The 20,547-nt window shown below is 43.3% G+C and overlaps 1 protein-coding gene across 1 annotated transcript in view; it reads right to left on the reverse strand.

The window, feature by feature from the left end:
* Positions 1-7,662: 7,662 nt before the first annotated feature.
* PLCXD3 (phosphatidylinositol specific phospholipase C X domain containing 3) overlaps positions 7,663-20,547 on the reverse strand; it is a 72,962-nt gene continuing 60,077 nt past the window's right edge. Inside the window, exon 3 of the mRNA XM_086770930.1 lies at positions 7,663-7,819. Within this exon, the coding sequence (XP_086627056.1) occupies positions 7,663-7,819 (157 nt within the window). The remainder of the gene's footprint in view (positions 7,820-20,547) is intronic.

Consider the following 20,547-nt stretch of genomic DNA (forward strand, 5'->3'; position numbering starts at 1 on the left):
AATCTTGTTTAATACACAATTACTTTTCTGGCATCAGAGCCATTTACTAAATACCTGTCTCACCTAGCATTACGTATGATTTCTTAGGCACGTCAGCTGGCTGTGTTCTCACCTATCATCAGAGCACTACATTAATGGTTAGGACAGAGGCAACTCATATTTGCAATAAAGTAGCTATTGCAACAGCAAGATAAAGTTGGCCTGCTGATTCTAACACTGGAGTAGGTTAGGGAAAAAAAGGAGTGAGAAGAGAACTGCTTTTGCAATGAGGAAAATCCATTCTATGTGCTGAGCAACCCACACTCTCCTGTTGGTAAGACAGTACTGGTGGGGTAGGAATCAGAGGGGAGGCATTTTAAGCTGCAGGCAAATTTCATTCATGGGTTTCTGCAAGGAGGCACCAACAGAGAGGCCTCCTTGGCATTGCTCATCTTTCATGGCATCTTCTTCTGCAACTCTGGCAGCTTGCACCTGGCTCCTTGACTTCAAACTGGGCCATGGGAGAGGGCACGAAGAGCGCAGGAGCAGAGCAGTTGGGATGCAGTTGCCTGTGACTTAGTTGCAGAGGTGAGCAAAAGAGGTCTGTCCTGAAAAACAACATTTCTGGCCTCGCTAAGAAGAAAAAGGAATATGTCTTAAACTCGCAGCTGTTGCCATGCAGAAAGGCTCTAGCTTCTAACATGCCAGATGCCACCATCACAGGATGCTGCAAAGCCCCGCCTTGCTGGCCATGCTCCTTGGGGCAGAGCTCTTGGTGCAGGGCTTGCCTGCATCCCCCTCTGAGGAGCAGGTCTCCAGACCCCATAGGAGGCACGAGGGAGGTAATGGAGGGAACTCACCTGCTGTCTGGCATGTCCTGGAGTCAGGATTGATGCAGAGGCTTGTCTGTTCCACCAGCACCTGCAGGCAGGCTGAGTTTGCATCAGTGGTGGGCACGCTTGAGGAGGAGAGGAGCACCACGCCTACGTGAGCTGTAGGCAGCAATGCTGAGAGGACACAGGGGAGCAATGGGACTGACTAACATTTCAGAGGTCTAGTCCCTGCTTTCCATCTCCCTCCTTCTTCCAAGATACCACCAGTAGAAAGAGTCAACAGCATAGGCTCATGGATGCTACAGTTGGTGCTTGAGGCAAATTGGGGCGGGAGAGTCCTGCCAGGGGAAGAAGTAGCTGAGAGCCTGCTGAGTCCCTGGCAGCATAAACACACCACAGTGTCCTCTTTTATTCAAGGGTCCCACAGCAACCAGGTGAAACAGTACTCCTGTGGCATGTGGGTGCAGTCCACATACGTCCTTAACATAATAGCACTGCCTGCATCTAACATCCAACTCCACCCCATATCGCAAAACTGTGTTTAAAAAGCCTCCTACACGTAAAGTTTTGAATGCGGGAATGAAGCCATAAACGAAGTACACAGGTACCAGATCTTTATTAGATGTTTCACCGAATACAAAGAAACTAGATTTTATATTACTCTTTTTTTTTACATTAAATACACATTCTTGTCATAAAAATTCACATTTGCTATACAGAACTGTAGGCAGTTTTTACACAACACTTATTAAAGTACCATTGAATAGATCCTAAACAGAGAAGGTGCAGCTCTGTGAACCTTTATGGGCACAACACACAGGGAGCTCCATATCCTCAGTGTTACACAATTGTCCTTCCCACCAAAATGGAGAAAAGTCATTCAAATGCATTAATGCTCAGTGGGATAATAAGGCTTCTCTACAGAGACCCTGAACAGTGTCAGGAGGCAGCGTGGGGGTAACATCCTAACCCTCACCTACATGATCCTAAAGCTACTGATGACTGAGGCAGTCAAAATCTTAACAACTGTCCTGGCAAGCCCAGATATTTCTTCTTTTTCTTTTTGTATTTTTAACCACATATATTTATTTTCAATAATAATAATTACATATAAACACAGGATTCTGCTTTAAGGATCCTAGCTTTACAGCAAAACCGATTTCAGCTATGCAAGGAATCTCTCCTGATCAAATTGACTTTTGTAGGACCCAGAGCTGAGGGAAGAGACTAGTACATGTCATCTCACTGCAGAAAAAAAAAAAAAGCCCAAGTGTACGTCTATCTTAGGAGATACTCATTGGCATATCATCGAATCTGGTTTTAATTTGGAGGGAGAAAGTTTATAACTGACTTCTCATCAGCTAAGGTGAGGCCCAGCTAAGAAGACATATCTACATAACTTGGAGTGTGGAGATAAATCATTCCAGAACATCAGATGTGTGACACTGCCATCTTTTACCCCTGTACTCAACATCTTTCAAGAACTTGCAGATTTCTATGGTGTACTGGGGATGACAAACCTGTAACACTCATTTTGAGCAGTGCTGCTCACAGCTGGCAGATAAAGGGATGCGTATGCCAAAGTTGAGGTAAGGAGCACTGAGCAGAGGCAAAGGTGGGTTTGACTGAAGCTGGCCTCACACTAAACATACTGTAGGGCAGGCATGCTCTGCTGACTCCAGTCCAACTGGCCAGGCATGCGCTGGACCTGGACCCTCTCTGTGTTCAGCACATCTTTCAGAATTACCCTTGCCATCAGGCAGAGGTATCCAGGCAGAAACCATGAAGGGAGAGCTAGACCTGGCTGTGAGGGGTCATACCTGTGGGCAATGTAGAGATTCCCAAGCAGAGCACTAGGTCCTGCGAGTCACTGGGAAATTATTATAGCTTTGTAAATTAAAGCTGTCATGGCTCCTGAAAGCAGAATGCTGTACATGGGCAGCCCAGGCCAAGCTGCTCAGCCTGTGACATCGATCATTTTTACATAAGTATTCTTACAGTCCAACCTAGACTGAAGCAGGGTTCAAAGCTCCTCCTGTGAATTTGCAAGTACATTCCAGCACGGGAAATAAGCAGTATTCCATAGCATCCAGGCACTTCCACAAAGCCAGAGTATCACCACCCACCTATCATTATCATATCCCAGAAGATTAATTTTAGGCCACTCAATTACATGATCACAATGCCCACTGGCATCAGCAGGAGCTGTGTGTGCACAGAAGTTACCTGATCTGTATCACACTGGAAACCTCTTCTTTGCCACCTCCTACAATCAAGGCAGTGATCAGGCAAACATCCTGTTCCTTATTTCCAAGATGTAAGTGAGCTCCAAGTAACTTCCAGCTTAACTCCTTAGTGCCGAAAACTGAGGCACTCCACCCTATGGACTATCCTAGGTAACGTTTGAAATCAGAACTGATAATTATGAGATTTAAACAATATTATGTGAATGCATTGAGGCAGGTTACATAACTGCCCTTTTCCTTTAGGATTAATTATTATTTCCTCATACATTGTAGACAATCCATACTCCCACACACACCTACAAAACAGCAGCACAGTAAAAACTAAATAGATCACTGAACTCCAACATACTTGTAATCAATACATTGCACATAGAATACAGCATATTTAACCTCATCATTGGGTAAACATACACAATTCAGAACAACATAGACTGTATTTAACATTGAAGCTTCCACTGAGATATGGCAAATACATCATATACACTATTAGCTTTTACTTCACTGAAAAGGAGTCTAAAACGGTGTTAACTGAACTCTTGAAATCACCAAATAGCCTACTCAGCTGCTAATACCTAGTGCTCCATATACTACATTCAGGATAAACAGCACAGGAGCTGTGTTTTCAGGGCACTCCACTTTTTTTATATGGTGGAGTTAAGCTCCACGATTTTAAATTTTCTTTGCAACACAGCACATACTTTCTACACACTGACTACCTGCTCCCTCTCGTCCCAGGATAAAGGTTTATTAACTACTTTGAAGTTAGTAGAAATGGTCTAGATCTGTAATGGTATGGCAGAAAGACTTAGTCCAGTATACAGGAACATACATTCCCTCTCACACATGTATACACACACACACACGTGTATGTTTAAAAGAATGGCTTGAAATGGCAGGACCTACAAAACCAGTAATGTCACCAACAGCAATAACTGACTGATTTTCAAACCAGGCTCCTGTGGTCTGATTCTGATCTTACCCCTCTCTGCACAAGGCAGGCATCAGACCCCAGGACCAGCTGCTATTTGGTCCCAGTCACTGCAGGATGGATCAGTACCAAACACAGACATCTCAGCTTGTGTAAACTGGAAAATGGAGCCAGGCAGGTTTGCACCAGCTGAGACACTGCCTGCGTGGTGCAGCGCAACTGCAGTTTTTCAAGCATGACTGAAAAGAAAGGATCAAGTAATCACATGAAAATGTCAGAAAACACCACTACTTGATATGTATACAATGAACATAGTGAGGGGGAAAATGAGCACAGGAAGAAAAAAATGTTTTGGCGGAGAATGACATGACAGATTGAGTAAATAGATTGTTATGAAGATCAGTAGCGTAGACAGGTATTTTTCCTCTGATGGGCTGATTACAGCAACCCAATTTCCTGTGCAAGATTCCTCATAATACATGTGTAGAAACCTTTCAAGTGAATCAGGTCAGAACAACTCATCTAACCCAACCCTGCAAGCACACTTCTGGTTGAAATCAAATGGAGTTTTAGCTGCATATTGGTAGCAAAACTGGGCTCTTGAATCGTCCAGTTGTGCTGCATAGTGCCTTCTGGTTTGTTCTCTTCTGGTGAGATCTCCCAAACAGTAACAACAGGGAGTGCATCCCTATCAGGACTCACAGTCTTGAGGCCTCACAGGTGAAATCACCAGAAAAGCATAGATATTATGTCCCCAAACACACTTTGTTTCGGTAATTAAGGCAAGTTTGTTTACCTGTCATAGAATCATAAAGTGCTGTGCTTCTCCAACAGAAAGGAGACCAACAGCTAAATGAAAACATAATTTTTCTAACCAAAATTTAACATTTTGCTAAGATTTTTTTTATCCCCATTAATGGAAAAACTACATGATTTGTCTGTTATCCTTCTTGTCTGAGGATTTTTTTTTTTTTGCTTTGCTTTTATTTTCCAGCACCCAAATGACAATGAGAATAAAACTGAAGCTAAGCGAATATTTCGTAACAACGCCAACAAGCTCAAGATAGCTCTATATTTATTCATATATACAGGCAGATACACACACACACACTTTTCTTAAATACAGCAGAACAGTTGCTTTGAGTACACCTCTGTAAGTAAAAAGCTCAGTGTGTTTGGTGTGTGTTTGAGCAGGGAGTCTCAGGAACTTGGTGGTGTTGATGCTCTCAGATTCAACAGAATTTCAATTAAAATCCAAAAAAAGAAACCTAGTTTTTACTCCACCCAAGGATTCAGATTACTTTACTATATTAAAATGACAGGTTAACTCTTTTGACTATACTTAAGCAGCTGAATGATGACAGGAAGAGTCTGGAAACAACAATATCCAGCTAAACAGAAAAAGATCAGAGTATTTCACACCACATCACCAATAAATAAGCAAATATTTTCATGTTTCTAGGTGGGACATCCACATAGGGTGGGTTCAAAAAAACCCATACGCTCATGTTTAATTTTAGGTGTCTGTTACATGAATTTTGCTTGGAGAGGCTGTGGAAACTGGAAACAAAGTGCATCAACCCACCCCGTATCTTGTTTAGTTGTGGGTGAAAGCATAGAGTCCTATCCCTTGTTCAATGCAAGATGGGCTGTGACTCTTAGTAAATTTTTGAGGCAGTTCAGGTAAAGTTTTAATGCCATAAAAAACCCAACTAGCTTAGATCACAGTTTCACTGGGGATGAATCTTACAGTCCTAAGCTAAACAGAAAAAACTGCTACTGAAGGAGTCATCATAACTTTATAACAACTGCACAGTGTTTTTCAACCAAATTTGTAATACTCCTGTACAGAAATCCGATTATCATTAAGCAAGTATGCATGGATGTCTAGGTGTCATATACATACATTTAAATGTGTCATTATACTACACATACACTTAAATATTTCTTTATAGTACACACACAAACACTTTTTCCAAGGCACCCTCTCAGTACAAAATAGCAGCAAGTGTTCATCTTATTCCACTCCTTCCTAAACTTAAAACAACAACAAAGGCTGTGCAACCCCCCTCCCCCCACCCCATCTGTTTGGTAAGACCATTTTTGTTTTTCTAAACTCTGATGGTAGATGGTAATCCTTATCACCTGACAGAAAATAGCAAAGGACCATATGATGCCATTCTCTTTTCTCACTCGAGTAAAACTTCTAGCAATATCAACGGAAACTTGACCTTAGTCTTATCCCATAAAGCCCTGCAATATTTCAAAAAGCACTTCCCTTGTAAGACAGTATAGCATCTCCTGTTTTGCACAAATGAAATGTTTTGCTTTCCAAAGTTGTGTGCCTGGGCACTGATGTGTCCAGGAGAAAGATGTGACTGATTGCACTGTATCCAGTTAGGTGTCATACAGTGGCAATGGTCTCATTTTAGAAATCACAAAGTTTTCCACATATTTGAGTTTTATCTATGTTTCATTAAAAGTAGGATGATCAGCGATTCTGCTGCTAGAACAGTGCCATTCTGTAGACTCCCAACCTTGTGTTATGCAGTATTATATCCCACAAACAATTTAAGGACTATATATATATTCCTGTTATTAGCTAGGAATTGAACTACTACAATCTTCAGTACAGCAATTTTACACTGATGAAACTGGCACTGATTTTTTTTTGTAATCAGCAGAGAAGTGTTGTGCTCGTAGCTGCCTTAAAGAGAAGCTTAGACTGCACCTATTTTTTTTTAAGTGCAGTTTTAGTCCTGCAAAAAGCAGGTTTCCACTACAGGACAAAATCCTGCCCAGCTTACAGTATACATAATTTACAGTACACACAATTTACTGATACTATCCCCAATACAGGCTAAACAGGAAATTTTCCTATTAAACTCAGCAGACCTTGGATCAGGCTCTTAGATTAGATTAATGTTGGGAGGAAGCAGTGCTCCAAGCTGGCCTAACTTCGTTCCTGCTAGAACCAGGGAAAATATGCACTGATACCTCCTAGTACAGAGTTAGGCCAGCATCACAAATCTGCTGACTTGACCTGGGGCAGAGACATTGGAAAGCTCAATTCTGAGAATGAAAAGCAAGCAGGACTTAAGTCTGCGCAAGCTACGTAACACATCATGTTTGCTGTCCACTGATTATGCGTGTGTTAGAGGCATGACTTTGGATTTGCTTCACAAAGGCATTTAAACCTGTAGCTCACTGATAAATACAATCAGTTAAGCCACCTAACAGACAAGTGTAGGCGCTTAAAATTTTTGGGCCAGATATACTGTCGTCAGTCTCCCGGTGTAATGCTCACGCCATCGGGAATCCCGCTGTGGCCAGGCAGAGAGCAATACACATCACACTGCTCTAGAAGCAGCAAATTTCTTGGCACTGTTCATAACCATAGAAGACACATGAATCGCATTTGGTACCTCATGGAAAACATGTAAATGGCCTTATTTTATCAAACACTGTAAACATATTTTGTTTTGCTCTTCACATGAAACACAAATGTAAAAAATTACCATAATTGATTAAAACATTTCCCCTATCCCCACCCACTAAAGCCCTAAACACCTCAGTGTGTTATGGGAAGATTTGTGTTTTACAAGATAATTCTTTTAAAATGCAACCTTTCTTTTTAAGCTCTAAATAATGCAACAACACATGTATTACAGTACTATCAAGTAGTGTCATCTTCACCTCCATCCAGGGCATAGTTGAGCTTTATGACTGTGCTGATAAAGTCACCAAGTTCTACAAAATCTGCAGTGATAATATTCACACCACTTTCTCCTGGTTTCTGAGTTCGGACCCACTGCATCATTGCAGGAAGAGCCCTAAGGAGAAAACAGGAACAATAATTACTCATAAAGCAGCGACAAAAATGCATTGAGGCAGGATTTACCAACGTGACTCCCGTTGATCTTACTTGGTTTCTAAGGGAACCATGCGAGAAAGGACACAGGTTACTGCTCAGGCTTTTTGAAAACCCTTCTTTTTATAATTTTCATTATCTGTGGAATTAATATGTTGATGTACTTCAACTTTGCAATAGAAAAGAATGTCAGGAACATCATATAGGCTCACAGTAATTATTGATCTTGCCTTAGAACAACGGCATGAACCAGATACCTTTTGATATCATGCAGCCACATGACTCCATGGGAATTGTTTATGGAAAAAGAAGTAACAGAGAGCTCAAGCCATTTGCAAATCATGTTTGACATATCCAAGGAAATACTGAAAATAATATTTTGGGGGACACTCTAGCAACCATGACTTATACAGTGTAAGTACAGCATATACCAAATACTCTTTATTTCCCAGTATTAATATCCTCGCTATGAATTATACTTCATCATAAATCAGTGGTTAGTAATTGAAATAAAAAGGAGCACAGTCATACTGACTCTTTTCTAAGATGGTATATTTTAATTATATCAGACCCTTAGCATGGGGGTACTAGAGTGTAAAAGACGTCTGCCTAACTGGCTTTGTGAGTGTAAAGACATTTTTGTGACACCATGAAAATATAAACTAATAATCACAAGAAATACATATGGGAAAATAAAGGGCTCCCCAGTCCTGCTGAGGAAGTCGAGCAGCAAGATCCAGTTTCAGAAGGCAGAAGTTAACAGTGTTCCAAAAAAAAAAAAAAAAAAAAAAAAAACAAAACCAAAAACCAACCTTTAAGAGAAAGGGTAATTGACTATTGGAACAAAATCCCAATGACTGTGACAAACACTTGGAGTCTTTAAATCAAGTCTGGATGTCATTCCAGAAAATACACTCTTGGTCAACCTCAAGCTGCTGAGTTAAATAAAAGAACGTATAGATTGGGCAGAGCCGCAGTCAGTTTAGATGAACATCGTGTTCTCCCTTTGCTCTAAAATCTATACATCTGATTCCCTCTCAGACAGCACGTTGTATAGCCTTCTCCACAGCCGCAAGGTACACGTAAATGTTGGTCTGACAGTAATTTAAACCAAGCTGAACATGAAGAACCTAAATCTGCTCCCAAAAGCTTTAGGAAAATAGATCTAAAGAAAACAGAACTACTAGCAGACACAGATTGTACTTGTCAGTGGCCACCAGAATCAGTCATTTTTTAAAAAGTTTTGTACAGTAAAAAAAAAAGCAGTTATAATTAGCCCCCTCTATGATTTTACAGGAGAATGCTAAGGCTTTGCTTCAGCAAAATGTGCTTAATTCTACTGTAAGATCCATGTTTAAGCCCAGCAACGCATTTTATGTCACCCATTGATTCAGCATGTACGCACATCAGCCCATAAAACTGAGCTTTAAGCACTCTGTTGTATAAGAACCCATCCAGTATCTTTAGATTTAACTTTATGTAATCCTGAAAAGCTGCACTCTGTGGAACTGTAACAGGCACAGGTCAGGTGTTAAAGATCCAGCAACGTCTGGACTGTTTGAAAAGATCTGTGAGCAACCAGAATCAGAACCGATGTCAGCAGAATGGCATGGACCATCAAGCTGATAAAAGGCAGCTCAGAGCAGCTGAAAACTCCACTGCATCTCCACATGCAACAGATACTGCTGAAGACGGGGTGCCATGCTCGACCTTGTGCTCACCAACAGGGAGGGACTGGTGGGGGATGTGAAACTAAAGGACAGCCTTGGCTGCAGCGACCATGACATGGTGGAGTTCAAGATCCACGGGGCAGCAAGGAAAATACACGGCAAGCTCTCTGCCCTAGACTTCAGGAAGGCGGACTTTGGCCTCTTCAGGGACCTGATGGGCCAAGTGCCATGGGAGGCGGCCCTGGAGGGAAGAGGGGCCCAGGAAAGTTGGTCCATATTCAAGGAGCACCTCCTCCAAGCTCAGCAGAGGTGCATCCCGATGAAAAACAAGTCGGGCAAAAAGGCCAGGAGGCTGGCGTGGATGAGCAAGGAGCTCCTGGACCAACTGAAAGTGAAAAAGGAAGCCTATAGAGGGTGGAAGTGGGGACAGGTAGCCTGGGAGGACTACAAAGAGGCTGCGCGAGTGGCCAGGGATAAGGTAAGGAAGGCCAAAGCCCTAGCAGAACTGAATCTGGCCAGGGATATAAAATGTAACAGGAAGAGCTTTTATAGGTACATAGGGGACAAAAGAAAGTCCAGGGTAAATGTAGGCCCCCTCCAGAAGGGAACTGGTGTCGTGGTTACCCAGGACATGGAGAAGGCTGAGGTTCTCAATGACTTATGGTTTAGTAGCTGTGGCAGCAATGGTAGTGGGAAGACGGTTGGACTAGATGATCTTATAGGTCCCATCCAACCATGTGATTCTATGATTCTATGATTCTATGACTTTTTTGCCTCAGTCTTCACCGACAAGAGTTCCTGTCCCACCGCCCAAGCTGTAGAAGGTGCAAGCAGGGACTGCGAGGATGAAGAACTGCCCATTGTACTCGAAGAGCAGGTTCGGGATCATCTAAGGAACCTGAAGGTGCACAAGTCCATGGGTCCTGATGAGATCCATCCTTGGGTCCTGAGGGAACTGGCGGATGAAGTTGCCAAGCCACTGGCCATCGTATTTGAGAAGTCGTGGCGGTCTGGTGAGGTCCCCGATGACTGGAAGAGGGGGAACATAACCCCAATTTTTAAAAAGGGGAATAAGGAAGACCCAGGTAACTACAGGCCAGTCAGCCTCACCTCTGTGCCTGGCAAGGTCATGGAGCAGATTCTCCTGGAAACCATGCTAAGGCACATGGAGAGCAAGGAGGTGGTTGGTGACAGCCAACATGGCTTCACCGAGGGCAGATCGTGCCTGACCAATTTGGTGGCCTTCTATGACAGGGTGACAGCATCGGTGGACAAGGGACAAGCAACTGACATCATCTACCTGGACTTGTGCAAAGCTTTTGGCACTGTCCCGCACGACATCCTTCTCTCTAAACTAGAGAGACATGGGTTTGATGGATGGACCACTCGGTGGATAAGGAGTTGGCTGGATGGCCGCACTCAGAGAGTGGTGGTCAATGGCTCAATGTCCAGGTGGAGACTGGTCACGAGTGGCTTCCCTCAGGGGTCTGTGCTGGGCCCGGCCCTGTTCAACATCTTTGTCGGCGACATGGACAGTGGGATAGAGTGCACCCTCAGCAAGTTCGCCGATGACACCAAGCTGTGTGGTGCCGTCGACACGCTGGAAGGGAGGGATGCCATCCAGAGGGACCTTGACAGGCTGGAGAGGTGGGCCCGTGCCAACCTCATGAAGTTCAACCAGGCCAAGTGCAAGGTCCTGCACCTGGGTCATGGCAATCCCAGGCACAAACACAGGCTGGGCGGGGAATGGATTGAGAGCAGCCCTGAGGAGAAGGACTTGGGAGTGCTGGTGGATGAGAAGCTTAACATGAGCAGGCAATGCGCCCTTGCGGCCCAGAAGGCCAACCGCATCCTGGGCTGCATCAAGAGAAGCATGGCCAGCAGGTCGAGGGAGGTGATTCTCCCCCTCTACTCTGCCCTGGTGAGACCCCACCTGGAGTACCATGTCCAGTTCTGGAGCCCCCAGCACAAGAAGGACATGGACCAGTTGGAGAAGGTCCAGAGGAGGGCCACAAAGATGATAAAAGGGCTGGAGCACCTCTCTTATGAGGACAGGCTGAGAGAGTTGGGGCTGTTCAGCCTGCAGAAGAGGAGGCTCCGGGGAGACCTGATAGCGGTCTTCCAGTACCTCAAGGGGGCCTACAAGAAAGGTGGGGAAAGGCTGTTTAGTAGGGCCTGTTGCGATAGGACGAGAGGTAATGGTTTTAAAATAGAGGGGGTAGATTTAGATTAGAAATTAGGAAAAAAATTTTTACGATGAGGGTTATAGAACACTGGAACAGGTTGCCCAGAGAGGTGGTGGAGGCCCCATCCCTGGAAACGTTCAAGGCCAGGCTGGATGAGGCTCTGAGCAACTTGACCTAGTCAGGGATGTCCCTGCTCCTTGCAGGGGGGTTGGACTAGATGACCTTTGAAGGTCCCTTCCAACCCTAACCATTCTATGATTCTATGATTCTAAGACTGGACAAAGACACAAGGCTGAACTTTCAGGACGGCAGTACGTTGCCTTTGTCTTTAATATCCTCCCGTTTAAGCTGAAAGCTTTTCAGGTTTAAAGGTGAACTGATTGATTTCAGGCAGGCACAGATTTTTTCTTCCTTCCTTCTGCTTAAGTTGATACCCTTGATATTTTACTCCCCCTTGAGGCATAATTAACTTCTTTTGGTGTCCTTTATTTGTTCTGAATACGGTTCTGACGTAATTCTGTCTTCAGACCATAGTCTGCTGTCTATATGCTTAGCCATACAGACTGAAATACTGTTTTCTTTTTCCTACTGTGTTTTTATTAAGCCAATCTTTAACAGACAGTCATGCCTCCTTTTGCTTAGTGCTCTATCTTAAACTCAGTTTGCCCTGCCATTTCATTTCCAGTTAGGCTTGGTAGTTAAATGGGTTATTTACATTTTACTGATATTTCGCACAGGACACAGGTGCATGACCCTTTCCTCATATGCAAAGTGTCAGATAAAGTCACAGAAATCTTTTGTTCATGAGACTAGAGAGCCCTTAAAGATAAGTCAGAAAGTGAATCACATCATCCAACAAAAAGCCTATTTGCATAGCAAAGCCAAAGAACATAATGCTGTAAAAAACACCCCACTTGAATCTTTTGTTCAGATTTGCTTAAAGATTTGATCCGGGCTATGCAACTCTGCTTTTGATAGAAATTATAGGGAAAAAAAAAACACATACAGATAATCTTTCTCCCACAGCGCCATCCTGGAAGTGGATGACAGTAAGAAACCATGCATTGCTCAGTTTCAGTACAAATATCTTACATGCTCACAATAATTATGAGAATAAGTCTGTTTTAACATTCCTCAGGGTGCTTTTGTGGTAGCAGCACAAACCTTGTTCACCCTTCCTTGTAATTTCCAGTCTCTGCATGCCTCAAACTAGTAATTGTTCTCATTAAGGGTTTTAGTCAGAGGCACAAACCATGCTGTGTGGCAGCCACCTACATGACTGTGCTCACAGAAACCCAGTACATACCATGGTCTTGCAGATATTCTTGCAATGTTGGTAAGACATTATTCTGTGTATGAGGATATGCAAGCCTCCCAGCCTGCAAACTCCAACAGCACCACTGCCTCTGTGTTAGGCAGGTCCTGCGTCTCCTGCGGAGGATGCTGATGCCTGTGCTTAAGGGTCTCACTGCTGCTCTGGCACCAGTGGTTCAGATCCGAACCCGGCAAGGGCTGAGGACAGCCCAGCCATGGGAGTACAGACCACGCTTCTAGATACTAGAGGACAGTAATCTCTGCTCTTACCCCACTAACTGCAGAGGTGTAGTCATACTATAACTACATCCACAACTCCACTGTGCTACTGCAATAATTATTCCTAATAAAACAGTGTTGTGCTGGCAATAATGACAGCATGCCACTATTGAAACTGCACGCAGGACAGGATCCAGCTCTCCTGAGAGTAAAGTCCAGCCTTCCAGCCCTTCTGTGCCTCAGCTGCCTCTGCTCTAAGTGATGCCATGAAAGCTGGACGAGTTGATCAGGAGTCCTACCGGCCCCAGAGATGTGTTGTGAGGTTTCAGTGCTGTGAGTAAATGTTCTGAAGGGCATACAAGATTAAAAGTCCTATGTTAACATGCTACAAACTACGAGCCAGTCCAGCCCTTGTGGCTACAATCCCACTTCTTGGAAGGAATCACTTCCAACCCCTAAGGCCTGCAGAAGCCACCATGTAATGCTGAGCCACACACACAGAAGGGTCCTTGCTTGCCTCAGCCTAGAGCCAGGGAGGCGAGAAGGTATGCTCGTCAGCAAAATCTGCACAGAGAGAAAGACAGAAGTCTCCTCCTCTCACCCCACTACCTGAAGCACTGTTTTCATCCTGCTGCAGCTCCACCAACCTGCACAGACCTGCAACTAGGAGATACCAGGCTGCTGCCCCTCACTCCAGGAGGGCGAGAGAGAAGTGGGATGAAAGTGATGTGGCTGGATGCAACACGGAAGGAGCTCACGGGAAGGGCTATGGTCCAGCCCCAGCCCACCGCCACCAGGGGCCAGACCCACGCAGCGGCCTGCTGCAGGGCCTCTCGGACCCACCAAAAAGTCTGCATGAGGAGTAGGAGAGTGGAGGAGATGGGGGCAGTAGGGACCTGCCTATGCTGGACAATGCTGTGTTGTGCAGGGATATTTAATGTGGCTACATTTCTTCTGAGACCAAAGCTTTTTTCTCTGGGTGGTACCTCACTAGGTCAGTCAGAGGTGTTAATCATTTTGGCATGGCTTGGGTATCAGGATGGATTACATCACACATGCAAATGTGCCCTACATCACCATTTCCAGACTTTTTTTGTTGAGGAGCCATGAACTTTCTCATATAGCATTGCTACAGTGATTTTAATTCACAACCCCATAAAATCTAGGCTCAGCTTTGACAGTTAATTTTATTACCTCTATTTTCCCTGTTCTATTTGCTTACTCATATAAACAGAAATGTGTGCAGATTTCTTTTTAAGTTTTTAACTTCTTTCAGGAACCATTTTCTGATGCATTAAAGAACTCAGCTGAGAAACACTGCCTTAAACTACAAAACACACATAGCCCTTTCCAAAGCTATTGAATATTCAAGAACTTTTTCTTTTTTTTTTTTTAATCTATCAAAGACCTCAAGTGGACTCCAATGGTATTGAATTTTGTTTAAAAAATAATAAACATTCAAGTAGCTTCAGTTCAAGTAGCAAAGCTGCGAGTTCCATTACAAGCTTTCAGAAGGAAAATATGACCTAACTAATTGCATTAAAATGTGCTTGAAAAAATATGCTCTTAGGCTATTTTACTTCAGAAAGAGGGGTGGTTGTTCTCTTTTTTTTTTTTTTTTTAATGCCTGAGTCACCAAAGCCTGACAACGTGACAGAAAACTAACGACAGCAGTGCTGGAGACAGGACCTCCTGTGGCGAAACAGCCGTTCCTCTCTGCAGAGCTTTCAAGGGAGAGGAGGAGGAAAAGCAGCTTCTTAAACACAAAATAAAAGGGCTGCTCACTGTTTAATGAGAGTCTGATCACTAAAGGCAGAGAACAAGTTTTCTTATGGAGTGCAGGGAGCTAATACAACCCAATCCAGAACGAGAAACTGGTCTCATCTACAGAGTATAACGCTGGCTAGCATTAAGCACCTATCACCAGTAACACCAGCGAGAACAGAAGCAGGTCCACTTGCTCAGGGCAGAAGTGACATCTGGCACTTCTTCCCCTTCCAGTGATGCACGCACTGCCTCCCTGCAGCCTTTTGCAAAAGGCATCACTGTCCAAGAAAAACACCGCTCCTCTGCAGGAGGATGCACTCATATGAGCCTGCATCCCTATGCTCTTTAACTTTTCACCCCCTCTATCCAATTTTAACCACATTTCCACAAACACTGATTAATTCTGGAACCATAATTCAGCACATGCCGATTTTGGCTTTTCAAGGATGCTAAGAATTCACTGCTCCAGTGGATGTCTCATGTTACTGAATCATAAAAATCACGACTAGGAAGAACCTTGAAAGGTCATTCCAGTTCATCCAGCTCATCTCAGGCAAGATCAACTACACAAAGATCAACTATACAAACCACTCCTGGCAAATGTTCAATTTAATCAGTTCTTACAAGCCTCCAGTGATGGACATGTCACAACCTTTCTCTGTATTCTGAGCATCCCTGCATAAATATCCTTATACATACTCATTAACTTCAACTCGAGTAACCACAAATAGATGCCACCAAAAATAATGGCATTAAGGTGTACTACACAAGAGTGTTCGCCATGTCCTCGCCCTGTTCCTACTAAAGATTTATTGCTCATCAGTAAATAAGCTGCCTTGTGGAACATGAACCTTAGGGACCATTCCACAGTACATCATTCTACCATAATTCTCTCCTGTGGCAAAAGTACTCTAAAAGGTCCTCTTCTTTTACATGCCAGCCATTTGTTTCTGCCCCCCCCCGATCAAAATTTACCATTCTCTCAGTTGTGCTAATAGACCTGTAGAGACAAAATAAAAAGCAGCACACAGAAATGGTCTGGATTAACAGAAACAAATGAACCATTTTCGCTCTCCCTCTGTCCCAAACAGCCCCAGGTCATTGAATAGATTCAATTTACACCAGGACTTCACAAATTGTTGAATTGGTACAACCAAGGAACAAATGAACTGAAGCACAGAGATTTACATGAGGTTGGCATGAACGGGCTGGGAAAGCACTCCTTAAACTCACTCCTTACCCCTTGGATCCTCTCCAGGCAGCAGTAGCATGGTTAGAAAATTGGCACTACCAAGGCCAGACTGCCTAAAGCCAGAAAATTTGGGCAACCCTGGGTGAAATTTTACTATTAATAGTCTTGAAGGCACACAGGTGGGAATTCCTTTCCCCAGATTCTGAATGGACACTACATTGCCCACAAGCTGTCACGCTGCAAGATCTCCCTATGTTAATGTCCAACAGCCCTGAATTTAATCTTCTGTCATCTGTCATCTCCCATTGCTTTATACTGCCTTATTCTGTCATCTCCAGTTGCTTTATACAGTTTGGAAACACATCTAATCAGGTAACACAGACTACCATGCCCGGGGTCAGATGAATATTTTAATGTAATTGATCACAGCACCGTACTCTGCAGAGTCACCATGGGCCAGATGTCTTCACTGTTCTATTGAGCTGTTGTTAGCTTTCTAGCTTTCATTTTTAAGGGGAGGCAGAAATGAGCTCAATAGGGCCGTTCCTGCGCTCCCTGCAAAGAACATTTCAGATTAATTTATTGAACCTCCACCTCTATGCCTCTACAAAAAAAAAAAAAAAAAAAAAATGCAATGGGATATTTAATAACAGCAAAGGATGGCTCTGGAGGTGATTAATATTCAACATCCTATTTTCTTCCTGATTCTGTGTTTTTAGCCATTGCACCTAGAGTATTAACTAACAGCACAAGGAATGTAGATAGATGAGAAAGGACTCAGTGGACCCTGTATTATAAAAGATCTCATTAATGAGGCAACTCTAGTATTTTGGCTACTTTCTCGTTCAGAGTAGTGGGGAGCTGAAGTGGGAAATGCCAGAGCTAAAAAGCTTGATTGGTTAGCACAAAAAGTGAGGCGTTTAGCTTGGACAAATGGACAAATACGGGATAGTCCATGGTTTAACAGGAAAACTACTGCCAGCCATGGGGATGCCTGTGTTCGAAGCCTACCTTTTTTCAGCTATCCAGGAGATCAAGTTAGACAAGCTCTTTTAACCAGTTATCTCTTTGGAGATCACATAGGGGAGAAACATCTCCCATTTTAATAATGGTGGTGCAAGCCATAAGCTACAAAAACAGAAGGGAAAGAGAGATTTGAATGCTGTTCAGATGTTGTTCCTTTCAAGCTTTTGTGGCCCAAACAGAGACAAGCCTGAGCATCCATTTACACAGGTGCCTGCATGTGGCACAGTTTACCTGCTTGAGATGGTTGCTCGTGGTCCCAGTTCCAGACACAAATCTGACCGTTCAAAAAACACCAGCAAATTCACAGAAATGACAGTAAGCATGCACTATAGAAAGAGTAACTGGAGCTTATTCCACTGCCCATGAAACAGAGAAAACCACTGCTTTACATAAGAAAACATAGAATCATAGAATCATAGAATGGTTAGGGTTGGAAGGGACCTTCAAAGGTCATCTAGTCCAACCCCCCTGCAAGGAGCAGGGACATCCCTGACTAGGTCAGGTTGCTCAGAGCCTCGTCCAGCCTGGCCTTGAACGTTTCCAGAGATGGGGCCTCCACCACCTCTCTGGGCGACCTGTTCCAGTGTTCTACAACTCGCATCGTAAAAAATTTTTTCCTAATTTCTAATCTAAATCTACCCCCCTCTATTTTAAAACCATTACCTCTCGTCCTATCGCAACAGGCCCTACTAAACAGCCTTTCCCCATCTTTCTTGTAGGCCCCCTTGAGGTACTGGAAGACCGCTGTCAGGTCTCCCCGGAGCCTCCTCTTCTGCAGGCTGAACAGCCCCAACTCTCTCAGCCTGTCCTCATAAGAGAGGTGCTCCAGCCCTTTTATCATCTTTGTGGCCCTCCTCTGGACCTTCTCCAACTGGTCCATGTCCTTCTTGTGCTGGGGGCTCCAGAACTGGACACAGTACTCCAGGTAGGGTCTCACCAGGGCAGAGTAGAGGGAACTGTCACCAGTTGAGGGAACAGGTACAGGTTTAGGGCCTTTTTCTCTGCCATCTTCTAGTTCTTTAAAAAAAAAAAGTGTTATGATTTATTCATATACTCATTACACTTGAATCACTGTTCTAAAACCATTCAAAACAGGTGTTACAGCTGTCTGCAGAGCGGGAACTGTTTTGTCCAGGCATATGTTGCAGTCAGTATTAGACCATTCATAGCCAAGGCTTCCTCCACCAAACTTGGCCAAGGGCTTCCTTTTCTCCAAGGGCTGCCACCATGTGTTCCCTGGGACTTTTCTAAGAGCCCTCCTGCCGAAGAACGTGGTAGGGGACTCCAGGTACCAAGCTGTCCAACTACCCCCCAGTTCACAGTTTCACTTACTGCTGGCTGGTTCAGTCCCTTGTTACAAAACTCACATCCTTGAGCATGTAAAACTTGAATAACATAAGAAAAGATTAAAAGGTAATGATTTTTTTTTTTTAAAAAAAGGTTGTGCATGGAGGAAATACTCTGAAATTTAATGTGGAGAACAATGAAATAGAATTTAGCAGACCAAACAGGAAGAGGTGCTTTTTTTTTACCAGTGTTTAGTCCTGCCCAGAACTTTGGAACACAGACGAATTAGCAAGTGACTCCAAAAAAACCCCACTTTTGGTAACTGGTGAAGTCAGTAAAAAGGTAGGTATCAGTCTCAGCGAAAGCACAGCAGCTAGGTGGAAGACAGAGTTCATTTAAAAAACTTCTGGCTGCCAGCACTATAACTCCGCTGTATGACCTGTAACAGAATTTCTCACATCATTGCACAGTTTCCACTGAAATAGATACTACAATAAATCTAAATTACTTAAATAGGTAAAATATGGATTTTTTTTTTTTTAGTCTAATAGCGTAGTCTGCAAAATTAATGTTTTCTTCCCACAGATGGTTCAAAATTAAACTAAATCTCACCTATATTTGAATCCTTTGCTATTGAATACAGAGCAAAGCAATTTCCATTTTCTTTCAGATAAACTACTCTAAGTGGTTCTAATTTTTTTGTTCAATCAAGTGGAGATATAAAGTCAAGAGTCTGCAGTGGCAGAGAACAGACAATCAAAGTAGATGAAACTGCAGACAGCTGTTTGCCGTAGTACCTTGCTCAGTATATTCCACAATGCATTATTCAGACAGACATACCGTAGAATAATTCATATTAAACATAAATGTTGAAAAAATGCAAGGAAAATAACCATACTGAAATCAGAGAAAGCTGCAGTAAAGAGATGGGTCTTACAGCATTCCCAGGCATTTAACACTTTCTCATTCTTCAGAGAAGGTGGAAATCTGCTTCATTCATGAAGCGTCAGCGAGTACCTTACAAAGCAGCAATCCACCCAACAAAGTTTAAATGGAAAATTATGACAAAAATAATTACCTTTGAAAAAAGATACAGGGAAGTAGCAATTTTTCATCACGGCTGCTATCTGGATGGCAAGAGGAAGCAGAGAATATAGTAAGAGCTTCAGGCTGCACATCCAAATAATAGAAATTGGGCATAATTGCAGCACTAATTTGAATTATGTGCTTAAAACAAGTCAGTGAATGAAATGGTGGGGGACAAAATTATATAGGAACATACCCTTTGTCAGTTAATTAAAAAAATCAAATGTGTAGTTCATTTTCAATGTAGCCAATTAAACATTCTTTTCTTCCTTTTTGGACTTTTAAAATTTAAATAATTTTAAATCAGGTGTCTTTTAAAATACAGTTGCTTTGAAACTGCCGAAAACACTTTCTAATTTAATGCTTGAGAAATATTAAACTATCAAGAGGAGATGTTTTCCTACACATTTTCCTCAAATACAGTCATCAAGTTTGACCCAATTTCACAAATAGTACAAATGGTGCTCAGAAATCTGTTTTTCCAGCAAATTTCTGTTTAGGACCAAAATTTCTCTCTGCTGTACCTCTCTCCATCTGAGGCATTACCTCTTCTGCTTCCTGCTGTCATTTCCTGTGGTTACACTGGCAACTGCCTTTTTGGGTGTACTGAACTTCCTCCACCAAGCCTTTATGTGCCAAGCCAGTTTTACCATTTCCCTTCACAAGGCCTGTATCAAACACACACAGCACCGAGAATCCTCATTATGCTGCTGTCACTGCCACCCAGGCTTTTGCCACCCAGCAGCCCAGCCCAGCACCCGGACCGCAGGCTGTGGGGGTCTCCGGTCGTCACGCACCCACAAGCTCCTCTGCAACAACTGCTCCATCTCACCAGAGAGGGTGACTAAGCTGCTGATTATCCTTTATACATTTTCTGCTTCTAGCTCTGGCCTCACACAGCTCAACCAGCTTTGTTAATCAGGTGGATCCCAGAGGCAATATC

This window comes from Chlamydotis macqueenii, chromosome Z, assembly GCF_036417535.1.
Source record: "Chlamydotis macqueenii isolate bChlMac1 chromosome Z, bChlMac1.mat, whole genome shotgun sequence".
NCBI classification, from domain to species: Eukaryota; Metazoa; Chordata; class Aves; order Otidiformes; family Otididae; genus Chlamydotis; species Chlamydotis macqueenii.